We start from the raw sequence: 23378 nt of genomic DNA, 5'->3' as shown, positions 1-23378 counted from the left end.
CATGACCAAGCAGTTTAGGGATGTATTGAAGTTTTTTTTCACCATTTTCTAGTTCTAGGACAAAACTAAAAAAAGATATTTAACCCTCTGGGCGATAATCCCGAGCTGAGCTCGGGGTAAACCGCCGCAGAGGATTTCTCAGGCCCTGGTGGACCGATTTGCATAATTTTTTTTGTTGCACGCAGCTAGCACTTTGCTAGCTGCGTGTATATATCGATCACCGCAGCTCAGCGCTGATTCGCCGATGCCGTGCTGCCCCCCCCCCCCCCCCCAGACCCCATACGCAGCCTCGCCAATCGATGGGGGGGGGGGGTGGAGTCAAACAGGAAATTCCGTTCTGAACGGGATTTCCTGTTTGCTCTGATCGCCAGAGGCGATCGGAGGGGGTGGGGGGATGCCGCTGCACAGCGGCTATCATGTAGCTAGCGCTAGGCTAGCTACATGATTTTTTAAAAAAAAATTTAAAGTGCTGCGCCGCCCCCTGGCGATATTATTGTATCGCCCGGGCGGTTAAAGGACAACGAACATATGGAGGCTGCCATTTTTAATTCCATTCAAATAATATCAGTTGTCTGGCATCCTGCTGACCTTTCATGCATCAGTACACACCTGAAACAAGCATGCTGCAAATCCAATCAAACTTAAAGTGAACCTCCAGACTAAAAATCTACTCAGCAGAACTGAAAAGGCTTGGTGTTTCTTTAACAGTTCCACAGCATCAGAACTTTGTTTTTCTTACCAAAGCATCATTTTTAGCTAAGCTCCACCCATCAAAGAAAACTGCCCGTACTTTTTCCCCCTGATGCTGTGCAAAGCATGATGGGATTTCTTATGTTATTCACATTGCCTAGCAACTGGGAGGGGAGATCAGCACACAGGACAGTTGGAACTGTGTCTCATGCTCCCTCTCACCTCCTTTCAACCAAAAAGATGGCTGCCCTCATGAAATCAAACATTTGCCTGTTCTTTTAAAACAGGGTGGGTAAGAGATTTTATTACTTATCTATTTTAATTAACATAACTAATGTAACTTAATGACAGTATGTTGTTTAGGCTGAAGTTCCTCTTTAAGACAAACATCTGATCTGCGTGCTTGTTCAGGGTCTATGCCTAAACGTTTTAGAGACAGAGGACCAGCAGGACAGCCGTTCAAGGTGGATTATTTAAAACGAAACAAATGTGGCAGCCGTCATATTCCTCTCAGGTCAGTTCTATGACGACAATATACTATTAATAAGTCCAATTCAACAGAGCAATGACAGCTTGGTGGCATAGTGACTAGTACTCTTGGCCTTGCAGTGTGAGGATTCCAGGTCCTAATTATGGCTAGAACACAATCTGCATGGAGTTTGTGTTCTCTCTCAGTGTTAGCCCGAAGACATAATAAACATTTTTTCTTCAGACATGATACTAAAGTGGATCAGAACCATCTAGTAAAGTTCTGTATCATGCCTGAAGAAGAAAAGGAAAATTTTGAAAGCTTGCAATGATATCTTGCACAGTTAGTCATTACAGGTATTACCTAACAACTGTTTTGTCTATAAGAAGCTGCCAGGTTCTTAGAATATGAGGTCCTTACTTTAGAGAACACTGTTCTAGCAACAAGACTATAGAAAGCTCCTAATGTGATTGACATGCACAACACACCCATACACAACACGCACATGGCCAGATCAATAATTCTGCTGTGACTCCTCCTCCAGGTTATCAGTGGTGAAATAATGGAAGTAGCCATCCTACTCCATGTGACAGTGAACTTGGACCATCTCCCGACCCAGCAGGAAACCTAATAGGGAAGAGATCTTGCAATCACAGCACTCTCTACAGCAGGAAGCGTTGCGATAGGCCAAACGGTGCGGGCGTAGTTTGCTACAACCTATCTAAAACTTAAAAGAGAGTGTTGTCCACCCAATTATGTTAGCAGAATTTCCCTATGAAGTTTTTTTTGCTTTACCCCCTAAAGTAGACTAGCACCCATCTCTCCCCCCCCTTATAATCTGCTGCTCCCAGCCTTAGAATTGATGCCCAGGCTTCGGGAAAAAATAAATGTCCACAGCCTGGCTGCCTCAGAATGTGCCACACATATAATGCCGTTGTGACACTTACACAACATGGGGTGCATCGACAGAATAGAGGGCCTCTAAAGATCTGCTAATCGAAAGCAGCTGCTAGAAGGTACAGCCTATACATGGGTTATAGACACCCATTAAACTAGATCTCTGACTAATTGCAGTGACATTTTTTTCCACTTTTGCTCTGCCTTCACTTGTACTCTTCTTCATGGGAGTAGCACCTACCGTATTCACAGGACTGCTGCAAATCAGAGATTATCCTCAGTATATTATTCATGAGATTCGACCTCTGCTCGCTCTCCAAGATGCTGCCGGTAGATGGATAGGCAGAGTCTATATAGGTGAGGTCAGAAAGGTAAATACCTGTAGGGAAAAACAGAATATAAACAATGCTAAATGATGGGCTTTCTATGAAACATGTGCAAGTTATACGCAGTTATTGCAACACAGCTTAATCCCATCCTTGTGGGGATTGCCGGGGGCGTTTGATGTGTGTAACCATACTCTGCACTAGCGTGGAAACATTTTCAAACATGCGGATAAGTTTATACAAAAACGTCATTCAGATAATGAAAACAGAATTGTGCATGTTGCCGAGATGAGGTGCAAGTTAACGAGGGGGCAGAATTAAGTGCACAAGAGTAACCTGAACCGGGAATACAAGTCCTCATTCATCGGCTGGTGTCTCCAGAGTGTCTCAATGCTACAAACAACTTGCAGTCTAACCTTCTGGGAGTTTTATTATCTCACAGACTGTAAAATCTAGCTTAGCGATTCTTCAAATACGAGAGGCTCATTCATAAAGCACATACTTGGGAAGACACAGCATTGTTTATCATAGCAATCCCAACTAAATGACTAGTCTTAAAAGACCACTATAGCAAAAAAAAGAGAAAAAAAGTAAGCAGTTAAAATCTGACAGATCTCACGGGTTTGGGACCAGTCCATCTCCTCATGGGTGATTCTCTGGGTTTTCTTTGTTTTCAAAAGCATCTCCTGAACAGCGGTTTACTTTGTCAAAATGGTAAGATACCAGCCGGCCTCCCTACTCCCCTGCATATTATTTTGGCAGTTAGACTTCGCAACAGCCGCTCAGGCAATGCTTTTGCAAAGAGGAAAATAAATAATGAGACACCTCCCCACGTCACCAATGAGGAATGGACTACTCCAAAACCTGTCAGATATAACTGCATACTTTTTTTTTTTTTCTATAGTGGTCCTTTAAGGTGGCCGTACACACATACTGCCCCCCAGTGTGGCACGATTGGTCTCTCTTTCTGATCAGAATCAGGTGGAAGAGGGTTCGATTCCGACCACACACAGCACACCAATTTTGAAAGACACTTTAACCACAGTGCTGAGCTGCAAGATGCAGGGCCACCTGCCTCCCTCCCGATTGATGGAGATTTTCCATCCAGTATAATAATTTAGATCTATTTCTGGTAAAAATGTATAAAAATTACAACTGATCTGACACTGTGCAAAATTAAAGTATTCTTTAGGTGTAAATAAGAGCTATGAGGGCTCAGACACACTATAAGGTTCCATTCACACTTAGAAACGCAAAACGCTGGCGATTTTTGCCGTCGTTTTGCAGGAGTGATTTTTCCACGAGTTCACACAGAAAAATCACTGAACACTGCGGCAATTTGCCGTGATCGCGTTTAGCGCTTTTATAGCACTGAAACGCGATAGCCGGGAAATCGCCTGAAAATGGTGCTGGTGACGAGTTTGTGTTTTTGGCCGTTTTTGTAAGTACGGGCCCATAGGGTTTCATTACACTAGCGCCTTTAAAAAGCGCTAGCGTTAGAGTTTTGCCGAAATCGTGGCAAAACGCTCTAGTGTGAATAGGCCCTGCGTGCTTTTCGGAGCATTTTCGGGTCATCAGCACTTTGAGCTCTTTTAAAAAAAAAATCAATCCCATTCACTTGCATTAAAATCACGGTAAAATCTAAAAAATTCGCCGCAATTGCGTACATTTTGCATTTGCAATTTTTACGCGATTGTGTCGATTTTTACGCAATTTTACCACAATTTTAATGCAAGTGAATGGGAGCGATTTTTTAAAAGCACCCAGGAAGCGCTGAAGACCTGAAAATGCTCAGAAAAGTGCTTATAGTGTGTCTGAGCCCTAAAAGGTTACTGCTTCGCATAACAGAAGTAAAATTCCATCCTTTTGTGAAGAGTACACGTGTATTCAGCTTGTCCCTCCTGCATAGGATTTTCTGCAAAGACAAGCTGGACTTCCCTATACTCAGTCTTATGTGTCAGTTGAAATGTTTTGCACTTGTGTACCTTAGAAACCTCAATGTTCCACCTGTCACATAAAACTGTAATATATGCTACTTTACAATGCTACAACTTGTAGTTAAAGCAAATGGCAGTATTCTAGGACTCATACTTCTATGATCTTGGCAGAAATACTGCATGTCTGTGGTCTCTTACTTGACTACTTTCTGGTATAAAGCCATACTACTTTCTAGTAATCAGCCACATTAATATGTACCTTTAGAGATTGCCATAGAAGTAAAATAAAATGGCTTCAAAAACTAAAAAATTAAAGAGTGTATATAAAGCAGTTCACTGGTAATATTGCAGCTACTGCTCTTGTAATGGGAGATCACACAATCTTAACAGAAAGTAAGCAAGCGGGATAGGAATTAGCAGCTGCTGAGTAGGTACTACTAACAACATATGGTGAAAAATGACTGTGAAAGCATCAGGGAAATTTCTTGGTGAACTATGTCTATCACAATTTTGGATGACATTCGACCCTTTATGACTAGACAACATTATTGGTCTGTAATGAAGCACAGTCCTAAAGGATAGAAATGTTAACCACCAAAGTGGACCTGAACTCTTGCACAGGACAGAAGGAAAACATAACAGAATTTTTTGTTATTATAACAGAAATGCTCCCTGTATGTAGTTAAAGCGTTTAGCCTGTGTAATTCCCCCTCATTTGTGTCTAATCACTAGTTGTAATTTGATCTCTCCCTGTGTCACATGACTGCCTATGGCAAACAAACATATAAGCTCATTTGAAAGTACAGGCTGTAAACAATATGTCTGCTTCCATGAATCAGGAAGTAGAAACTGTGCAGATTTATTTTAGGATCTGTATCAGCTGTAACAAAGAAATGTTTTTTGTTTGAAGGTTATAATGCTGTTGTATCTTTTAGAACAGAGAGGAACACTTTAAAAGCGTACCTGAAGTAACATGATGAGATAAACATACACACATATGGAACTAGCCCTACTAAAAAATGATCTGAAGCCTCTGTTTTTCAGTCCAGCAAAAGTTAAAAAACAATGAGTTATCTATGCAAAAGACCTTGTCAACAGCTTGCGAAATGGTTTCCTGAAAAGTAAGCAGAAGCTAAAAGCCTGTTATTTGTCAGGAAGAAAGGAGATAATGAAGTTTTACTGTAGGAAATTTCAAAGGGTCACTACTTCTGTATCTTTTTCATCTTAAAAAGCAGAGTGTGAATTCTAAACAACAGCTGTGACAGTTAAAGAAAACCTGTACTGAAAAAAGTTCCCCTGGGGGGTACCCACCTCAGTAGGGGGAAGCCTCTGGACCCTATCGAGGCTTCCCCGTCCCTCCTGTGTCCCACGGCGGTCTAGCTGCAGCCCACGGAACGCACAGGCGACAAATCAGACAGCCTGTGCAATATTTACCTTTTCAGACTACAGCGGAGGCGCTGTTGCAGCTCTTCTGACGGAGATCGGCTATTTTCGCCTATCTCCGAGGGAAGAGCGGATACTGCGCCTGCGCTGGAGCCAAAAGGTAAATCTTTACATTGCCGTCACCACGGGAGGATTTTCTCTGCTGCCGCGGGACCATGGAGGACGGGGGAGGCCTCAATAGGATCCAGAGGCTTCCCCCACCCGAGGTGAGTACCCCCCAGTGGAGGTTTTTTCATTAAAGATTTTCTTTAAAAATAAATCTAAAAAAATGAGACTTCTATACTAATAATGTTCTATTTACTATCCGTACTACACATACATTTTCTTATCTCATACATTTATTTTCACTACAGGTTCACTTTAAGCCACTGTAAATATATAATATCCTACAACCTATCTACTGTATATCCTCCAGGCATGAAGGAGGAACTGCTCTTTTTTTACCAGAAATATTGCATATTCTTTGGACAAGGAGGAAAACAGTATGAAGATGTGAGAAGCATTGCAGTCATAAGACAACTTTTCTTCCAAGGATGTGTTCTAGCAGCATCCTTTGTTTGGTTCATTGCCTTGGATTGGTAGTGGGTTTTTTAAAGCCAGTTCACATCAGAATGCAAAACGGAACCAACACAGATGTCAAAGGATCCCATGTTATTAGTAGAATCCGTTAGCATGTCAATTTGCAATAGATGTGTTGCATACATTGGGTATCTTGTTTTCCCCCCCATTCCCTTCTCTTGTTCCCCAACCCCCCCCCCCCCCCCCCCCATTTCCTTTAGATTGTAAGCTTGCAAGGACAGGGCTCTCTCCCCCTTTTGTGTCTTGGAAATCATTATACAATTAATTTATCATGTTACTTTTATCACTGTCATTACCAATTCTGTATTTTGTATTCTGTATTTTGTATTTTGTCACTAATTATGTATCTTGTATATTGGTGTACACCATTGTCTGTATTATGTACCCCATGTTTGTTTCTTACTTTGCACAGCGCCACGGAATATGTTGGCACTTTATAAATCAATATTAACATGGTGGCGCAGTGGATAGCACTCTTGCCTTGCAGCGCTGGGTCCCGTTTTGAATCCAAGTTAACTATCTGATCGGAATTTGTTTTTTCTCCCTGTCTGCATGGGATTCCTCCAGGAACGCTCGTTTCCTCCCACATTCCAAAAACATACAAATATGTTAACTGGCTTCCCTTTAATTTGTTCCTAGATTATGGTGGACGCATGACTGTAGAGGGGATTAGATTGGGGACAGTTAATGAGAAGACTATATATTTTGTACAGGGCAGTAGAAGGAGTCAGCGCTATAAAAATACTAAGTAGCAAATGCAGTCAGTGGAACAAAAAGCCTCATACTGCAGGATTTTTCCAGACAAGCAATTTTTATCGAAATGCTGGAGATTTTTCTTCAACTTTTATAAAGATTGTATGGTGTGTGAGATTGTCAATATATTAATATACACACCCTAGCAATTTTCTCAGAGTTTCTAATATTTTTTATCATAATTGGGGAAAAATTGAACATGTGTGTTAATTGGTCATTTTTTGAAATGTTACAATCAGAAAAACTGATTGCAATTCTTGAATCGAACAGATATTTAAAAAAAAATTGTATGGGGTGTGGCCACCTTTAGTCACTTATATGTACCATTACTATCTACCTCTTAATGACATTTGGTGTTCAGAGCACGGTGAGGCGTAGAGTACTACTTCTTCTATAGAAAGCCTGAATCATTTCACGCATAGTACAGAATGCTTTCAATCCTTTCAGAGCATTACATACTTTAGCTTGGTATTTTATAGAATGCCTACATTTTGTTTAAACCAAGGCCAAAATCAGCAACCGGATAAGGAATGACGATATCTCTTTATGCAGTTGAAAGCATGGCTGCACATCCAGAACTGCTGGTGTATAGTGAGCCTGTACAGTAGCAAATACATTTTGCAGACCATATTTTAAATGACTAAGTGCAATGAGCAGACCTGTCATTGAGGTAAGTGTTGCAATGGGGAAGGCTGGGATGTCACTATGAACTGCAGTTTATTTTCCATGTTTATCGGTAAGAAAGCTTAGGGTATTGTCATGAAGGAGCAGAACAGTCGCCCAGCCACTTGTTGCAACATTTGGAATCAATATTCTTTTTCATGCAAAAGCACTTATTATTTTGGCTCTTGTACGAGCATCTCACATGTCACTACTGATTCATTCCACTACAGATTGTACACAGCTTTTTACATTTCCGATCTTGAATCAGATTCGGTTCATTAGTGTTTCTGCACCCAAAGTAACAGAGATTACTAAGAAATAATACTAAGAAATCCAGGAATTCCATGCTAAACGGTAGTATGGTAATATATGAAATTACCATAACAGTTTGCCTTTTCTCATTATATACTTTACATTTGGATTGCCTTTAGGCATTCTATAGGATGCCTACATAAAGTACAATATATGTAGCCTTTCATAGTTTGTCTAGATTTTGTACTTTGCCTGTAACGCACACACCTTTTATTTTTTAAAGGAAACATCTGAGCAGCTAAAAAAATTCGCACTACTTACCCAGGGCTTTCTCCTGCCCCTAGCAGCCGCAGCTCCGGTGTCCCGGGATCGCCTGCATTACAGAAGCCGACCTCGCCAAGTCAGCCTCTACTGCGCCTGCACGAGTGCGGCAGTCAATCACACATGTGGTCAGGAGTGTTCTGCGCAGGTACAGAACTACTGCGCAGAACGCAACAGACCATGTGAGCGTGACTGAAATCTGAGCTCGCGCAGGCACAGTAGAGGCTGACTTGGCAAGGTCGGCTTCTGAAACTTAGGGGATCATGGGACGCTGGAGTTGCGGCAGGGACACAGCGGCAGCCAGGGGCTGAAGGAAGCCCTGGGAAAGTAGAGCTCATTTTTTTTAGCTGCTCGGATGCTGGAGAAACTCCAGTGAAAATAATGAAAAAAAGTGCTTCATTTTTACAATAATTTATAAATGAATTAGTGTTTGCCCATTGTAAAATCTATCCTCTCCCTGATTTACATTGGGACATTTATCACATGGTGAAATTTTTACTGCTGGCAAGTGAGGTCTGTGGAAAGAGATGATGCAGTTTTGGCAGTTGGAAACAGCTGTTATTTCCCACAATGCAGCAAGGCTCACAGACAGGAAACTGTCAGGACCATGGTCCTGACATCACACTGTGGGAGGGGTTTCAGCACAATATTAGCCATACAGACCCCCTGATGATCAGTTTGAGAAAAGGAAAAGATTTCTCATGGGAAAGAGCATATCAGCTACTGAGTGGGATGAAGTTCAATCCTTGGTCATGGTTTCTCTTTAAGTTATAGTAAATGTGAAGGGATTGAAAATAAATTACATACTCACTTATGGAGAGGGAAGGCTCTGGAACGCATAGAGCCTTCTCGGTGCTCTGACAGTGTTCTCATCCCAGCGCTGTCACTCCCAATACAAGTATTTGACCAACTGGTCTAAAACGCCTTTGGGGACGCTCGGAAGGGTTCAGGAGCACTCGTGTCCCCAAAGACTGGCAGCTCCGTACGGTGAATGCGCACTAGCTTAATAGAGAAATGTGTTCTACTTAATGAACCACACATTTCCTAATTCCATCAATTAATTAGAGCTGTGACAAAAGTGTGTGAGGGCCTCCCTCAGCTCTCGAGGACTGGAGTCGGACAGCCCTGCTCTATAGGATCCCATTTGCTTTATAAAAAACATTAACTTTCAGAAAACAAGAATATAAAGTAAAGGTTCTCCATATTTTCACTGTAATCTAAGGAACCACAAAATGTCATGTTTGCATGGCAGGGGCCCAGCGAGCACTGACCACAGGACTCTCTCCATTAAAACATGTGGTTAATCAACAGCGGAAATATATGCAGAGTCTCGTTTCCTCTCAGCAATTTTCTGGCTAACTTCTCAAATCAATACATCCTTTACTGTAGTTTTAGGATGAATTCAACAGATGACGTGAGGCCCAAAATCTCAGCAGCATTGCACAGGCATATATCAATCTGAAGAGGGGAAAACATTTGTAAAAAGAAAAAAAAAAATCACCCTGTTATGCACATACATAGGTGCCAAAGAACTTTATAGAACACAATGTGCAGGGCAACGGGATGATGGTCTAATCTTAAAGGAGTTATCAGGGAAAATAAATAAAATAAGTGGTACTTACCGGGGGCTTCCTCCAGCCCCAAGCTCCCAGCATGTCCCTCGCCGCAGCTCTCCTCGCAGCCGTTAGCAACAGTTCGCTCCTGGTCCCCAGCGATGACGTCCAGCCTGGCTGGAGGAAGCCCCCGCTAAGTGCCACTTTCTTTATTCATTTAGCCTGATAACTACTTTAAAGAGGAACTGTGAAAATCTTAAAATGTAAAAAACATACAAATAAGTACATATCTTCCAGAGTAAAATGAGCCATTCATTACTTTTTTCCTATGTTGCTGTCACTTACAGTGGGTAGTAGAAATCTGACATTACCGACAGGTTTTGGGCTAGTCCATCTCTTCATGGGGGATTCTCAGCATGGTCTTTATTCTTTATAAAGACATTCCCTGAAAAAGATTTATACAAAGATGCTGGCCAGCGTCCCTGCTCAGTGCACACTTTTTTGGCACTTGGACGGAGCAACTGTCATTCATTAAGTGCTTTTAAAAATAAAAAACCCTAAGAACCCCCTATGAGAAGATGGGCAAGTCCAAAATCTGCCGGTAATGTCAGATTTCTACTACTTACTGTAAGTGACAGCAACACAGGAGAAAGGTAATTTATGGCTCATTTTACTCTGGAAGAAACATACGTATTTGTATATGTTTACATGTATTTTAAATTTTAAGATTTTTGCGACAGAGGTCCTTTCATTAAAGGTACCACACACGCATAGATCTTCCCCTGTTCATAATGTAAATATATTTTCTGTAAAAAAAATGATCAAAATTATTTATCTGCCCAAACAGAAAATCTGTTGATTGGGATCAGTAGTAAGCTGTGGTGCCCTAACTGCTGAGCAGAGAATGAGTCTGAGCTGGATCAGTAGTAAGCTGTGGTGCCCTAACTGCTGAGCAGAGAATGAGTCTGAGCTGGATCAGTAGTAAGCTGTGGTGCCCTAACTGCTGAGCAGAGAATGAGTCTGAGCTGGATCAGTAGTAAGCTGTGGTGCCCTAACTGCTGAGCAGAGAATGAGTCAGGGCACCACAGCTTACTACTGATCCAGCTCAGACTCATTCTCTGCTCAGCAGTTAGGGCACCACAGCTTACTACTGATCCAGCTCAAACTGCTGAACAGAGAATGAGTCCTAGATGGATCAGTAGTAAGCTGTGGTGCCCTAACTGCTGAGCAGAGAAGGAGTCTGAGCTGGATCAGTAGTAAGCTGTGGAGCCCTAACTGCTGAGCAGAGAATGAGTCTGAGCTGGATCAGTAGTAAGTTGTGTTCCTCCTGCGTCAACTCTGTTCCCCTGTGACTTTGGTGACCCTCTCTGTGCCACCCCTAACGCGCCCCCCCATTGTGACACCTCTATACCCCTGTTCCCTTAGTGACCCACTCTGTGCCACCTCTGCCTCCATTGTGTCCCTCTGTACCACCTCTGCCTACTCTCTTCATTTTGTGCCTCCTCCGGTCCTAGTGATGATCATAACCTGCTAATTTCAGTTACATGACATTTTACATACAATTCTGCAATTATGATTATACATAATTACACGTTTGAAATTGAATTGATTTCATGTAATCCATGCAAACTTCCAGAGGGTCTGAGTGCTGGATCACAGGTTTGCTTTAAAAGATATAAAATGGGTGTGCAGAACTCGCTATATAGTTTAGTGTACCACAGCAAAATGTCATTTTACTTAGTTTAAAATAGATTTTTTTTTCTCATAAAATGTTTTTGACTTATTCCCATTTTTGGCAGGTTGATGGTAAATCAGGGACTACCTGTAAATCTATACTTAAACCATGCTCCTGCTAGTAATAAATCCTTTTATGCTGACTAAACTTGAGTTCTGGGACCTACAGCCGCTTGAGCATAAAAAACACAGTGAAGGCGTTCCCGCATGCACAGAAAAACGTAAAAAAAAAAAATACTTTGTGCCCTTTTCCAACACTATCACCCATTTTGCAGGTACTCGACCAAGCGGTCAAATACACATTCGGGATCCTTGGAAGGCTTCGGAATGGACACAAGTGTTTCTGAAACCTCTCAAGGGCTCCTGGAGGCGGCAGAAATGAATTTGGGAACAGAGCTGGAACAGCTCCGAGAGAGGACAGGGAAGGCTGTATAAGACACAGAGCCTTCCCACTCCATAGGTGAGTATCTGACTTTTTTTTTTTTTTTTTGTTAAGTCGCTTCACATTTTCTTTAACCACTTGAGGACCAGAGGTTTATACCCCACTAGTGACCAGGTCATTTTTTACAATTTAGCACTTCCCAACTTTAACGAATTGTTGCTCGGTCATACAACTTAGCACCCAAATGAATTTTACCTCCTATTCTTATAAATAGAGCTTTCCTTTGGTAGTATTCGATTGCTGCTGCTATTTTTATTACGAAAAAAATAGCAAAATTTTTGCTTATATCTCCCCAACTCCCCCCCCCCCCCCCCCCCATCCCGAGAGCATGCTGAAAGCACCAGGAGCCAGTCTGCGGTGTACAGGAAGGAAAAAGATCTCTATTTGGTCAGATTCGATTAGAGAGATCTGTCTCAATGGTTGACATGTCAAATTCGATTAGAGAGATCTGTCTCATGGTTGACCTGCTCATACCTACACCTTTAGAAAAAAAAAAGAAGGGGGGGGGGTTGAGGACGGAGCCTTGGAGTGGTCCAGTTGGGAGTGGGCAAAGAGGTTGTGGGAGTGGGAAACTCACTGACCTATCAAGAAGCCACGTGCAAAAACCTGGATGCCCAGAGGAAAGCTTTGGCATTCACATCCAATCGATTACTCAATCGGGAAATTGATCAAATCAATCAACTGCCTGAGAGGGTGGCCACAGGTCCGCTTGAGTGTACTTGTCCACACAGTGAATATTCTTCACCAATAGCTACAATATGCTTGGAGTGCTTGAGTTTATTTTATCCCCCTCTAGGCTGCTTCAGCTTCTTCCTATATTGCAGTACCATAATGAAAGAATAACTTCTTCTGACCAAACCAGCCCTGCCATGTCAGTACGGTTACTGCAATGATTTTTATATGTGGGGCTCTGAGGTAAGGACTAATGTGTGGGAATCATCATACACAGGAAATACTGCATAAAGCTCAGTACTCCATAAACATTAAAGACTCAGAAATAATCTATGGACCAGTGATTTAACATTCTGATTTAACATTCAGTGATTTAACATTCTGATTTATCAAGAATAAGAGGTCAACTAGTGTGGCGGGATAATATAATCTGCCTCTGACACAGGAGACCTGGGTTCAAGTCTGGATCTTCCTATTCAGTAAGCCAGCGCCTATTCATTAAGGAGCCCTTGGGCAAGGCTCCCTAACACTGTTACTGCCTACTGAGTGCGCTCTAATGTCTGCCTTGCAAGCATTTTGGGTGAGACAGGAGAAAAGTGCTAAACAAATATTGTAATTATTACCATTAGCCAAGTTACTCATGCACTGTGCAGCAAATGTTTCTTACTGCACAGGAATGGAAAAACTTGCATAGTCCTCTGACAGTTCTATTTGTTCATAACAGAAATAAAAGCAGTCAAATGTAACACACTGAATACCAAGGATAGAAGACAAGCCACAAATAGCAATGATGGAATCTTTTACAGCCAACAAACCATGCCATCTACTAAGCAACTACTGATACCACAAGCAGCAGCAGCAGCAGCAACATAAAGCAGTAATCTATGCCATAAAGACACACTGCAGTTGACAGGAGTATACTATGAAACTTGTGCTTTAATCTGTAGAATCCAGTTTCCAGTGGACATTTTTATAGGACTGGTCTAAAATGAAAGCAAGAGCCTGGCTGGCTGAGGCTGGCAACTCCTGTGACCTTCCCTTCACTACACATCACCCAGCTTCCAGCTACGGTTTCTGAATATTTAGTCATAACTTACGTAGTTCTATTTCTGTAGTCATTTACATAAAGGGTTTAGGCAGCTACTAGAGTGAAGTCTTATTTCTTTCAAAAAGAAACCGAGTAAAAAGGGCCAAAGAGAACTCGGCATGATCTGTATCTCAGGTTACACAGACTTTAATGAGGAGGCACATTACATAAGACTTGTATCCCTCCCTATCTAAACAAGGACATAACGCAGAACATACTCTGCTCAACACACAGTCCAGGCAAACAGAGCGACACTGAGGTAAGTCATTACTTCTCATTGAAAATGAGCACAATTTATCTTGCTTGCTTCAAACTTGTGAGGGGTGCATGAAAGACCACTAAGACGCTGGCAGACCTAATTTCAGATACTAGAGCCCTAACTACAGCCACATGTGCAGAGCTCCTGGCATAGAGAGCCAGCTGGACCATGGGACACTGAGGAAATCTACAGGAAGAGGTCTCCATGATGACCAGTCACATAAAAAGGTCCAAGTCCCTGCTAAACTACATGAGGGTACTTCATGGTTTCACATCTGATAGCCTTGTTTTATTCAGGTTAAGAAGAGCAAATTCAAATCCAAGACCGGATATATGACTGGAGTCCTGCAAGTCAGTAATAGAAAATGCTAACCAATGGCTAATGAAACCCATCTGAAGATATCCAGACTGTGGTTACTGGAATTAATTAAAGAAAGAAAACTGTTAAGCATAATAAAATTCACATTTCATCAAAGCTGGATCTTAAAACAAAGGCTTTTTTGTTTTAGGGCTGATGTCATGAACAAAAAGGAACACTTCTTACTAAAATGTTAATATGCCGGAGACCATCCACAGCTGTCTCCCTTGGACCAAAACTCCCTGCTGAGGAGGAGCTCAAAGGTCCCTTGGCTCTCTGTACTAGACAACTTCAAGAGTGGTTTGCAGTCCAGTAATATGCTCAAAGGATAACAGTGCAGTGAAAATGGGTCCCGACTTGCCTGAATGTGGGGAAGATTTGATGAGCGCCAGCTGAGTGACCAGGGCTGTGACAGCAAAGGCATTCCCCTCTCCTAATACCAGCACTCCAGCTGCAATGAAGCGCTTTACATTTTCTCTCAGGACTCTGCAGGAGAGTCATCACTGGAATACTCTGCATACAATTCCAATATTGTGCTTACAGAGGAAGCAATCCGCAGCATACTGCTGAAGGATCCTGACCTAAACTCCACCATCTCCCCACCTTTCTGCTTATTTGCTCCTCGGGACACAAAGGCAAAGCAGACTTTGGCTAGCTCAGAAAAAAAGGTTGGTCTCGTACAATTGTTCTGAGTTTTTCTAGCATTGAATGTTTAGAGCAGGAGAATAAAGTGCCTTGAACAATGTCTTGGATTTTTAGAACACAGGCACATCTGGAAGCTGTTAACCCTTCTCTGACAGGCAGAGCATAGCTTAAAATTAACCCTTCTCTGACAGGCAGAGCATAGCTTAATGGGGAGCTGAGAAACCAAATGAGATGAGAATCAACACTATGTATGTGTAGGCTGAAATATGTCAATTATTACTTAAAAAATTGGATATTTGCACGTTTAAATGACCCTAGAAGAGGAAAAAAGAAAACTTTACTAGTCTGAGTAAAAAGTATCAGCAACTGGTTTAGGAAAGAATGAATTTACTGTCCTTGTATATAGCAAGATACATTTATTACTGTCCTTATGCAGAGCAAGATACTCGAGTTCTTATATACATAGTAAGACATTTAAGTAGATCTGTTGGCATAAGTCTAATTGTGGCAAGATACACATTTCTTACATGTTTAAAGTAAAGGATGGTCTAAAGGTGGCCATACACATTGATTTTGCCAGTCTATATCCAGCTGATTCATTCACTCTGACCGAATCTTCCAGGAATTGATGCAACAGGCAACCTCATTCGACCTATTTTAAACCAAAATCGGTCTGATACAACAGTCCAGGAGGATGAATCTGGGTTGATTGGTGGTGAATAGAAAGCGGTGGCAGGTCAATGGCCCATAGCGTTACAATGGATCAAATAGTGCAACACACTGGTTCGATTAAACCTGTCCCTAGTGTGTCGCATATATCAGATAGATCCCTGTCAAATTGTAATCTAATAGTGGAATCTGGTAGCCACCGTAATCATGCAAACATATTATTTTAACTGGAGATGAAATACAAAGACTTGCCAAGATTGCCCAGGGCTTACAAGATTACAAATGTTATGGCAATAAGTTACTTATGTGTGGTGCACATACCCCAGCTAATGCAAAACTCTGGATGCAAGCTAGTAAGCAATGCTGGCTGAAGAAAGACTTCTGACTCCATAATAGTAGTCGCCAGTTCTGACACCATCACTTTTCCTAAGCACACGGGTAACAGAAATCTAGCACTTTTCTCTTCACAGACCACTTGGTTATTCAGGATCCCTACTTGGTTCAAAACAGAGAGCAGAAACATTCTAACATGCACCTCAGAGATTAACCCTCAAGCCCAATGTGAATTTCACTCAATGAGATCCTGCCGTAACTCAGCCGACAAACTACATCACTGAAGTTGAATTGAGCCTGCAAACTAAAAGGGATGAAAGGGTAAAATGGATAAAGGGTATGTGGATGCATCAATGCTTAAGAGAAGGAAACTGTACTTCCCATTTTATGTCAGTATGATGTAAGACCTGCCACATGCTGCCAAATAACTATTGGAAAGAAGCAGAAAATGCATAAGGTTTCATTCAGTAAAGTAGTGTGAAGGGATAGAATGTAATGCTAGTGCAGAAATTCATGATGAGCATTGAGTTCATATTTTACTTAATTTCTGATCTGAGGCGGAGTCTGGCTGTGAGAACTGCTCCCGAGCCGCAAACAGTTTCTACATTCTGTCACGATATAGGCTACACAAATACTATAGCGTGACTTGTCCATTCAGGAAATTTCTTCCATGTGTATCAGAGCTGCTTTGATTCCCAGTGGATCACCTCAAACAGAGTGCTACTGTTACTACCATGGTGGCCACAAAGAGCAGCCTCTGCTGTGCCACCTGTCAGTCACCGGCTGGACTACATGAGCTCTTTATGCTTGTCATGTGTGCCTGACATTTCACAAACTCCTTTAATGTAACATTTTAAAGTGAAGCTGTCATCACTGAAACGAGAACCATATTAATATATTCAATATATCAAAAATAGTAAAACTTGATGAGTGATTTATACAAAACCAAAAAAAAAAGATGTACCAATCAGAACTTATCTGTGATCTTGACTCGACAGAAAAATACCAGCGTAGCAACCAGCCCTCATAAAGTTGTAAGAACCAATTTCAAAACGAATTTGAAATGTTGGCTTGTGGTGAAGGGCAGTGTTTCAAGAGAACCACAAAAAAAGATTCTGAGGCAACAAAAGTCAACACGAAAAATTTGCAGTGTTTACTGGTTAACAGCTGACCTCCACGCGGTCACATGACCGCTCTGCCTGCTTCATTCATTGTTTTCCATCGTGGTAGAGGAAAGCCCTGTTTTCACAGTGGTTTGCAGATTATGGTTTGTAAGTTAGTATGCCACAAATACCTCAGGAAGAAGGGGGATTAGTGGAGGACAGCTGTATTTTTTTTTAAAGTTAACAAGACTGCAATATTGCCATTCGCACAGTTAAGACGTTAGTTACTAATATTTCATGCCAACCTCCCAAGTCTTGCTACATTATCTGCTAATAATCAGGTACACAAATTTCAACTTCTCTAACTCCACGCATACTTAGCTTAGTGGTTGCAAAACTAAAGGATAAAAACAGGGCAGTCAAGCTTAAAGAACCAGAGGTGAGAGGCATATGAAGGCTGCCATATTTTAAGCAATGCACATTGACTGGCTGTCCTGCTGATCCACTGTCTATAATATTTTTAGCGATAGACCCTAAACAAGCAGGCAGCAGATCAGATGTGTCCGATTGGATTAGCTGCATGGTTGTTTCAGGTGTGTGATCCAGATACTATTGCAGCCACAGAGATAATATGGCAATCTCCATGGGCCCAATGCAAGAAACCACAGTAATATTTCCATGCAGATACCTCATGGCAATATTACCCTTACTAACAGCACTGTGTACTGTGAGTTGCACCATAAGCGTGACCCACAGCACTCGACTAGCATTACCAATGATAAGATCATGCACACTACTAATGGTAATACACATTACCATAGTGCTAGTCAAGTTTATACAATAAGATTTAGGATTTATTCATAAATTGTACCTGCCCCTTCCAACCTCATAAAGCTGATCCACTGACCAACAGTCCCAGTCTTAAGTTATGCAATATTGACTTAATCCAGTACAAAGCTATGCAGAGGCTCACATGCACGGATTTTAGTCTCCTGTGCTGCCATGCCTCCTCCTTCCAACCTGCACTTAGTGTACTGTGCTGTTATGCCTCCTCCATGCAGCCTGCACTTATCAGTGTCCTGTGCTGCTATGCCTCCTCCTTCCAGCCTGCTCTTATCAGTGTCCTGCGCTGCTATGCCTCCTCCTTCCAGTCTTGCTCTTATCAGTGTCCTGTGCTGCCATGCCGCCTCCTTCCAGTCTTGCACTTCGTGTCCTGTGCTGCCATGTCTCCTCCTTCCAACCTGCACTTATCAGTGTCCTGTGCTGCCATGTCTCCTCCTTCCAGTCTTGCTCTTATCAGTGTCCTGCGCTGCCATGCCTCCTCCTTCCAGCCTGCACTTATCAGTGTCCTGCGCTGCCATGCCTCCTCCTTCCAGCCTGCACTTCGTGTCCTGTGCTGCCATGCCTCCTCCTTGCAGTCTTGCACTTAGTGTCCTGCGCTGCCATGCCTCCTCCTTCCAGCCTGCACTTAGTGTCCTGCGCTGCCATGCCTCCTCCTTCCAGCCTGCACTTATCAGTGTCCTGTGCTGCCATGTCTCCTCCTTCCAGCCTGCACTTAGTGTACTGTGCTGCCATGTCTCCTCCTTCCAGCCTTCACTTCTCAGTGTCCTGTGCTGCCATGCCGCCTCCTTCCAGTCGTGCACTTCTCAGTGTCCTGTGCTGCCATGCCTCCTCCTTCCAGCCTGCACTTATCAGTGTCCTGTGCTGCCATGTCTCCTCCTTCCAGCCTGCACTTATCAGTGTACTGTGCTGCCATGTCTCCTCCTTCCAGCCTTCACTTCTCAGTGTCCTGTGCTGCCATGCCGCCTCCTTCCAGTCGTGCACTTATCAGTGTCCTGTGCTGACAATGGAGCCGAATGAATGCATTTACTTCTATTGAGTAGGGTAAGTGTGCATAGGAGGATTTGTCCACAGTATAATTGAGGAGATGGAGGCTACCACTTGTAAACCAGGCATGTGCATATGCACATTCATTTCTTCACTGGTAATGCTTCTGTAAAATGCTGCAAAAAATACAGCTGCTCAGCTACTGCACAGCATCACTCTATACAGCTTTGTCTTGCTGCATGTTAAAGTAGACCCAAATTTAAAATACAAGATTTCAGAAAAAAAAAATGGTTTTCTAACTTATAATAATCAATTGCAGCCTTTTTTCAGCTGCATGACGACAAGCTGCATGACGAAAAATATTTTACACTTATTGGAGGAACCCCTCCCTTCCTTTCATATTGCCGGGACTGAATCCAGCAGACTGGTGAAGGAGATAAAAGACAAAAACAAAACACAGGCTACTACTGATGATGTCACAGGGGAAGTGATCTCAGCTTGTGTGAGATTTAACATAGACGACGCCCCTGTGAGGGAGGGTAGCTGATGACAAACACACCCATGATCTAAAACCTCCTACTAAGCTCAGAAGTAATCAAAATTAGAGACCGCACTCAGAAGGCTTTTTCAACCAATGTATTCACAGCAAACCAAGCATAACAAGGTACACGACATGTTTCGGGCGTCACCCTTCCTCAGGTGCCTGTCGTGTACCTTGTCATGCTTGGTTTGCTGGGAATACAGTGGTTGAAAAAGCCTTCTGAGTGCGGTCTCTGATTTTGATGATCTACAGTGTGGTTTAGCAGGAGTGGTGTACCTGCTGGGGACCTGCACCGGCCTACAGGTCAAGACTACTGACCTAGCGAGTGGTGGTGAGGGTGAATCTACAAACAAGCTCAGAAGTAATGGCTGCCACCTGTATAACCCTAGTTATGAAAAGAGAAGGCTGAAAAGCATGCACTGAAATGCTCATAGGCTTAAAGAAGTGTTTATTTATCTTTGTATGTGTCAAAGTGGTGCAACTAAATATTTTGAATTAAAAAAATGTTTGGTTTGGGTCCGTTTTAAACACTCCACACAAGGTCTATAGTTAAAGGATAACAGAGGTGACGTGACTTGATGCGATAGACTGGTGCATGTACAGTGCCACGCATACAAATAATGAGGCTGTGTTCGGTTTATTTTTTTTGCCTGAAAAAGTTAACATTTAGATATGCAAGTGACAATTTCTCTAAAGTAGGGACTAAGTCGGACTATAGTATAACCCTCACTGGTAAGGAATTAAAGCTATAAAACACTTTTCTGACAGAGAATGGCTTCTGAGAGCAGGGGATAGAAAAGGTCAATAGTTCATATATTTTAGCTTCTGGGACACTGAAAGACCGAGGGAAAGAGTCATGTGAGACAATATACAAGGTTAAACATTCTATTCGTAGCTTATACACAGAAAATAAAACTGCAGAATTCTAAAATAGCCATTTTTAGGAGTACAGACACAAATGTTTATCTCATCGGTCTATTTTCACTTCTGGCTTATGGGTTAAGCTTGCCCATGCGCTGATACAATAAGTAATGCCTCAATAAAATATATAATCATTTAAAAAAAAAATCTAAAAACAGTCTGCACAATGTGTTCTAGTGACGTTAGAGCAGTGTGACAGTAAGTGAAAGTAATATACACTCATTCACAGAGTCTAAATATTTTATAGAATCTGACACAGGTACAACATGAAGGGTTACAGTTTTCAGACTAAGCAAACAGGCCTTCTGCACCTTCTCAACAAAGCAAGCCATTTATGTCATATGGAAGTGCTTCAATCTCCAGTATAGAGTTCAAATGAAACAAAGTGATTGTCAATGGTTATGTCCTTGTCTAGCACTTTCTGTGCCTGCAAGAAGGGAACTAGGGTAAGTAATGGCAGTAAAGGGGTGGAGAGGTTCAGAGCGTGATAGCCAGTGGAAATACAATGGAAACAGATGCTCAGCTGGGCTCACATCAAAGAAAATCACCCATAATCCTCCTCTCCTATAATGGACATCTAAAAGTGAGATGCAAATAAATCAGTTTTAGAGTATGCTTGTGTTGCAAACTCGGCAGGAAATTACTCTTATGTCTAAAAATGCTTATCCTAAAAATTTTCACATCTTGAAAGGGGAAAACATGCAGAGCAAATGGAAGGGGGGAGGGTTCACAGCCGATATTAAACAAAAATACAGCGTTCTATACGCCCCAGTCACGTTAATCAAGGAAACTGAGCCTTTATTATGCCATTTTCCTCAGTTGGTAGGCTTGCCAAAATTTGAGAGGGGGGGGGGGGGGGGGGAGTTTTCTGCCACATGAAGAGTTGTCAGCACAAATTGCGCAGTTTGGTTATTCAGCTGTAACTAAAAGCTTTTTAAGGCTGTAAAACTCCCGGTAACTGAGCAGATTCTTGTCCTTCTAAAAACAGAGGTCAAGTAATAATAATGATATAAACTTAGGAGTTTATATTAAATACACTATGTGGTTTGAAAGCAGAAAGAAAATGATTTAATAAAAAAGCTGTTACACAAAGCAAGCAGCCAGCATCTAACTTTAATCGGTTTGAATTTGTGGAAAAAAATGACTTTGGCTTGGCTGTTCTGGCTAGCTGCACTTTGCTATTTCTTGGTTTAAAAGCAGAACCTAAAGTCTTCCAAACGCCAGCACTAGAAGTAGATACCTCTCCGTTCAAATATTGTGATCCCAAAGGCACATTGCTATGCTATACTATACTATAGACACAAGACATTACCACTGTATGGCACCTCACACTCCGCTGCCACTCCCCATCCCCATTCAAATCTAGTGATCCACAAGGTACATTAATAAGACAGCACCACTGTATGGCACCTCACATTCAGCTGCCACTCCCCATCCCCATTAATATCTAGTGAGCCACAAGGTACATTACTATACTATGGACACAAAATAGCACCACTTTATGGCACCTTACACTATGCTGCCACTCCTCCTCATACAGTGATCCACAAGGTAAATTACTATACTAAGACAGTGCCACTGTTTGGCACCTCACACTCAGCTGCCACTCCCCCTCCCCATTCAAATCTAGTGATCCACAAGATACATTATTATACTAAGACAGCACCACTGTTTAACACCTCACACTCAGCTGCTGTTCCTCTACCCATTCAAATCTAGTGATCCACAAACCAGATTACTATAATGTAGACCAGGGCTCCCCAAACATTTTGGGTCGAGGGCTGGGTCAACATACTTCAGACTGCTGGGGGGCCGGAGCATAGATAAAATGATGTAGAAGTCTGGGGGCCAGACAGTGAACCATACCCAGGTGACAACCTGCAGTCCAATTGGACAACAGTGTCACCTGATGTGGAATTTGACTGGAAACCTGCGAATAACTGCTTTCTGGCTTCCATGTGGATGTCTGGCTATTCTATATGTGGACAACCAATATTTAAAGATGCAGCTGACCGCATCTATAAGTAATACATTTTGTGTGTGTGTGTGTGGGGGGGGGGCTGTAAAAAAGCCTCAGGGGGCCGCATTCGGCCCACGGGCCTTAGTTTGAGGACCACTGCTATAGACCCAAGAAAACACCACGGCTTGGCACCTCACACAGCTTCCACTCACTCCCCCAGTTCCATAGAGCAGCAGCAGAACAGGGTTACATGGTTACATAGTTATTTGAGTTGAAAAAAGACATACGTCCTTCGAGTTCAACCAGAGGACAAAGTACAACACCAGCCTGCTCCCTCACATATCCCTGTTGATCCAGAGGAAGGCGAAAAACCCTTACAAGGCATGGTCCAATTAGCCCCAAAAGGGAAAAAAAATTCCTTCCCGACTCCAGATGGCAATCAGAAAATCCCTGGATCAAAATCATTAGGCATTACCTAGTAATTGTAGCCATGGATGTCTTTCAATGCAAGGAAAGCATCTAAGCCTCCTTTAAATGCAGGTATAGAGTTTGCCATTACGACTTCCTGTGGCAATGCATTCCACATCTTAATCACTCTTACTGTAAAGAACCCTTTCCTAAATAAATGGCTAAAACGTTTTTCCTCCATGCGCAGATCATGTCCTCTACACCATCAACCAACCAATCTTTGCTTCCTATCTATCACAACCAACAAGAAAATCCAAATTTTGGTTTGATGAAAATCCAATCGGACGACTATTTTTATAATCGTTCTTAATAGATTGTGCCCATCCACTGAGATTATTTACAAACAATCCAATCAGAATTTCTGATCGCTCAAACGATTTTTCGTTAGTAATTAGACCGTTAGTGGCCACCTTAAGGACCAGTTTCCACTTGGAGCCGTGGCTGAATCAGAAATGACCATGGCTCCCCTTTCTGCTG

General features: G+C 42.3%; 2 protein-coding genes across 6 annotated transcripts in view; one reads left to right on the top strand and one right to left on the bottom strand.

Moving 5' to 3' along the window:
* RALGPS2 (Ral GEF with PH domain and SH3 binding motif 2) overlaps window positions 1-23378 on the bottom strand; it is a 340810-nt gene that overhangs the window by 75319 nt on the left and 242113 nt on the right. For all 4 annotated transcript variants that reach the window (XM_068242552.1, XM_068242555.1, XM_068242554.1 and 1 more), the window contains one exon: window positions 2298-2435. In XM_068242552.1, the coding sequence (XP_068098653.1) occupies window positions 2298-2435 (138 nt within the window). The remainder of the gene's footprint in view (window positions 1-2297; window positions 2436-23378) is intronic.
* ANGPTL1 (angiopoietin like 1) overlaps window positions 13869-23378 on the top strand; it is a 40900-nt gene continuing 31390 nt past the window's right edge. Inside the window, exon 1 of one of the 2 annotated variants that reach the window (XM_068242551.1) lies at window positions 13869-14077. The gene's annotated coding sequence lies outside the window, so the exon portion shown is untranslated. Of the gene's footprint in view, window positions 14078-14688; window positions 15103-23378 lie in introns of those variants that run through there. The other variant, XM_068242550.1, reaches the window with a different exon arrangement.

This window comes from Hyperolius riggenbachi, chromosome 6 (genome assembly GCF_040937935.1).
Source record: "Hyperolius riggenbachi isolate aHypRig1 chromosome 6, aHypRig1.pri, whole genome shotgun sequence".
NCBI lineage: Eukaryota > Metazoa > Chordata > Amphibia > Anura > Hyperoliidae > Hyperolius > Hyperolius riggenbachi.
Note: the sequence above shows the minus strand (reverse complement) of the source record. Positions and strands in the feature narration are given on the sequence as shown.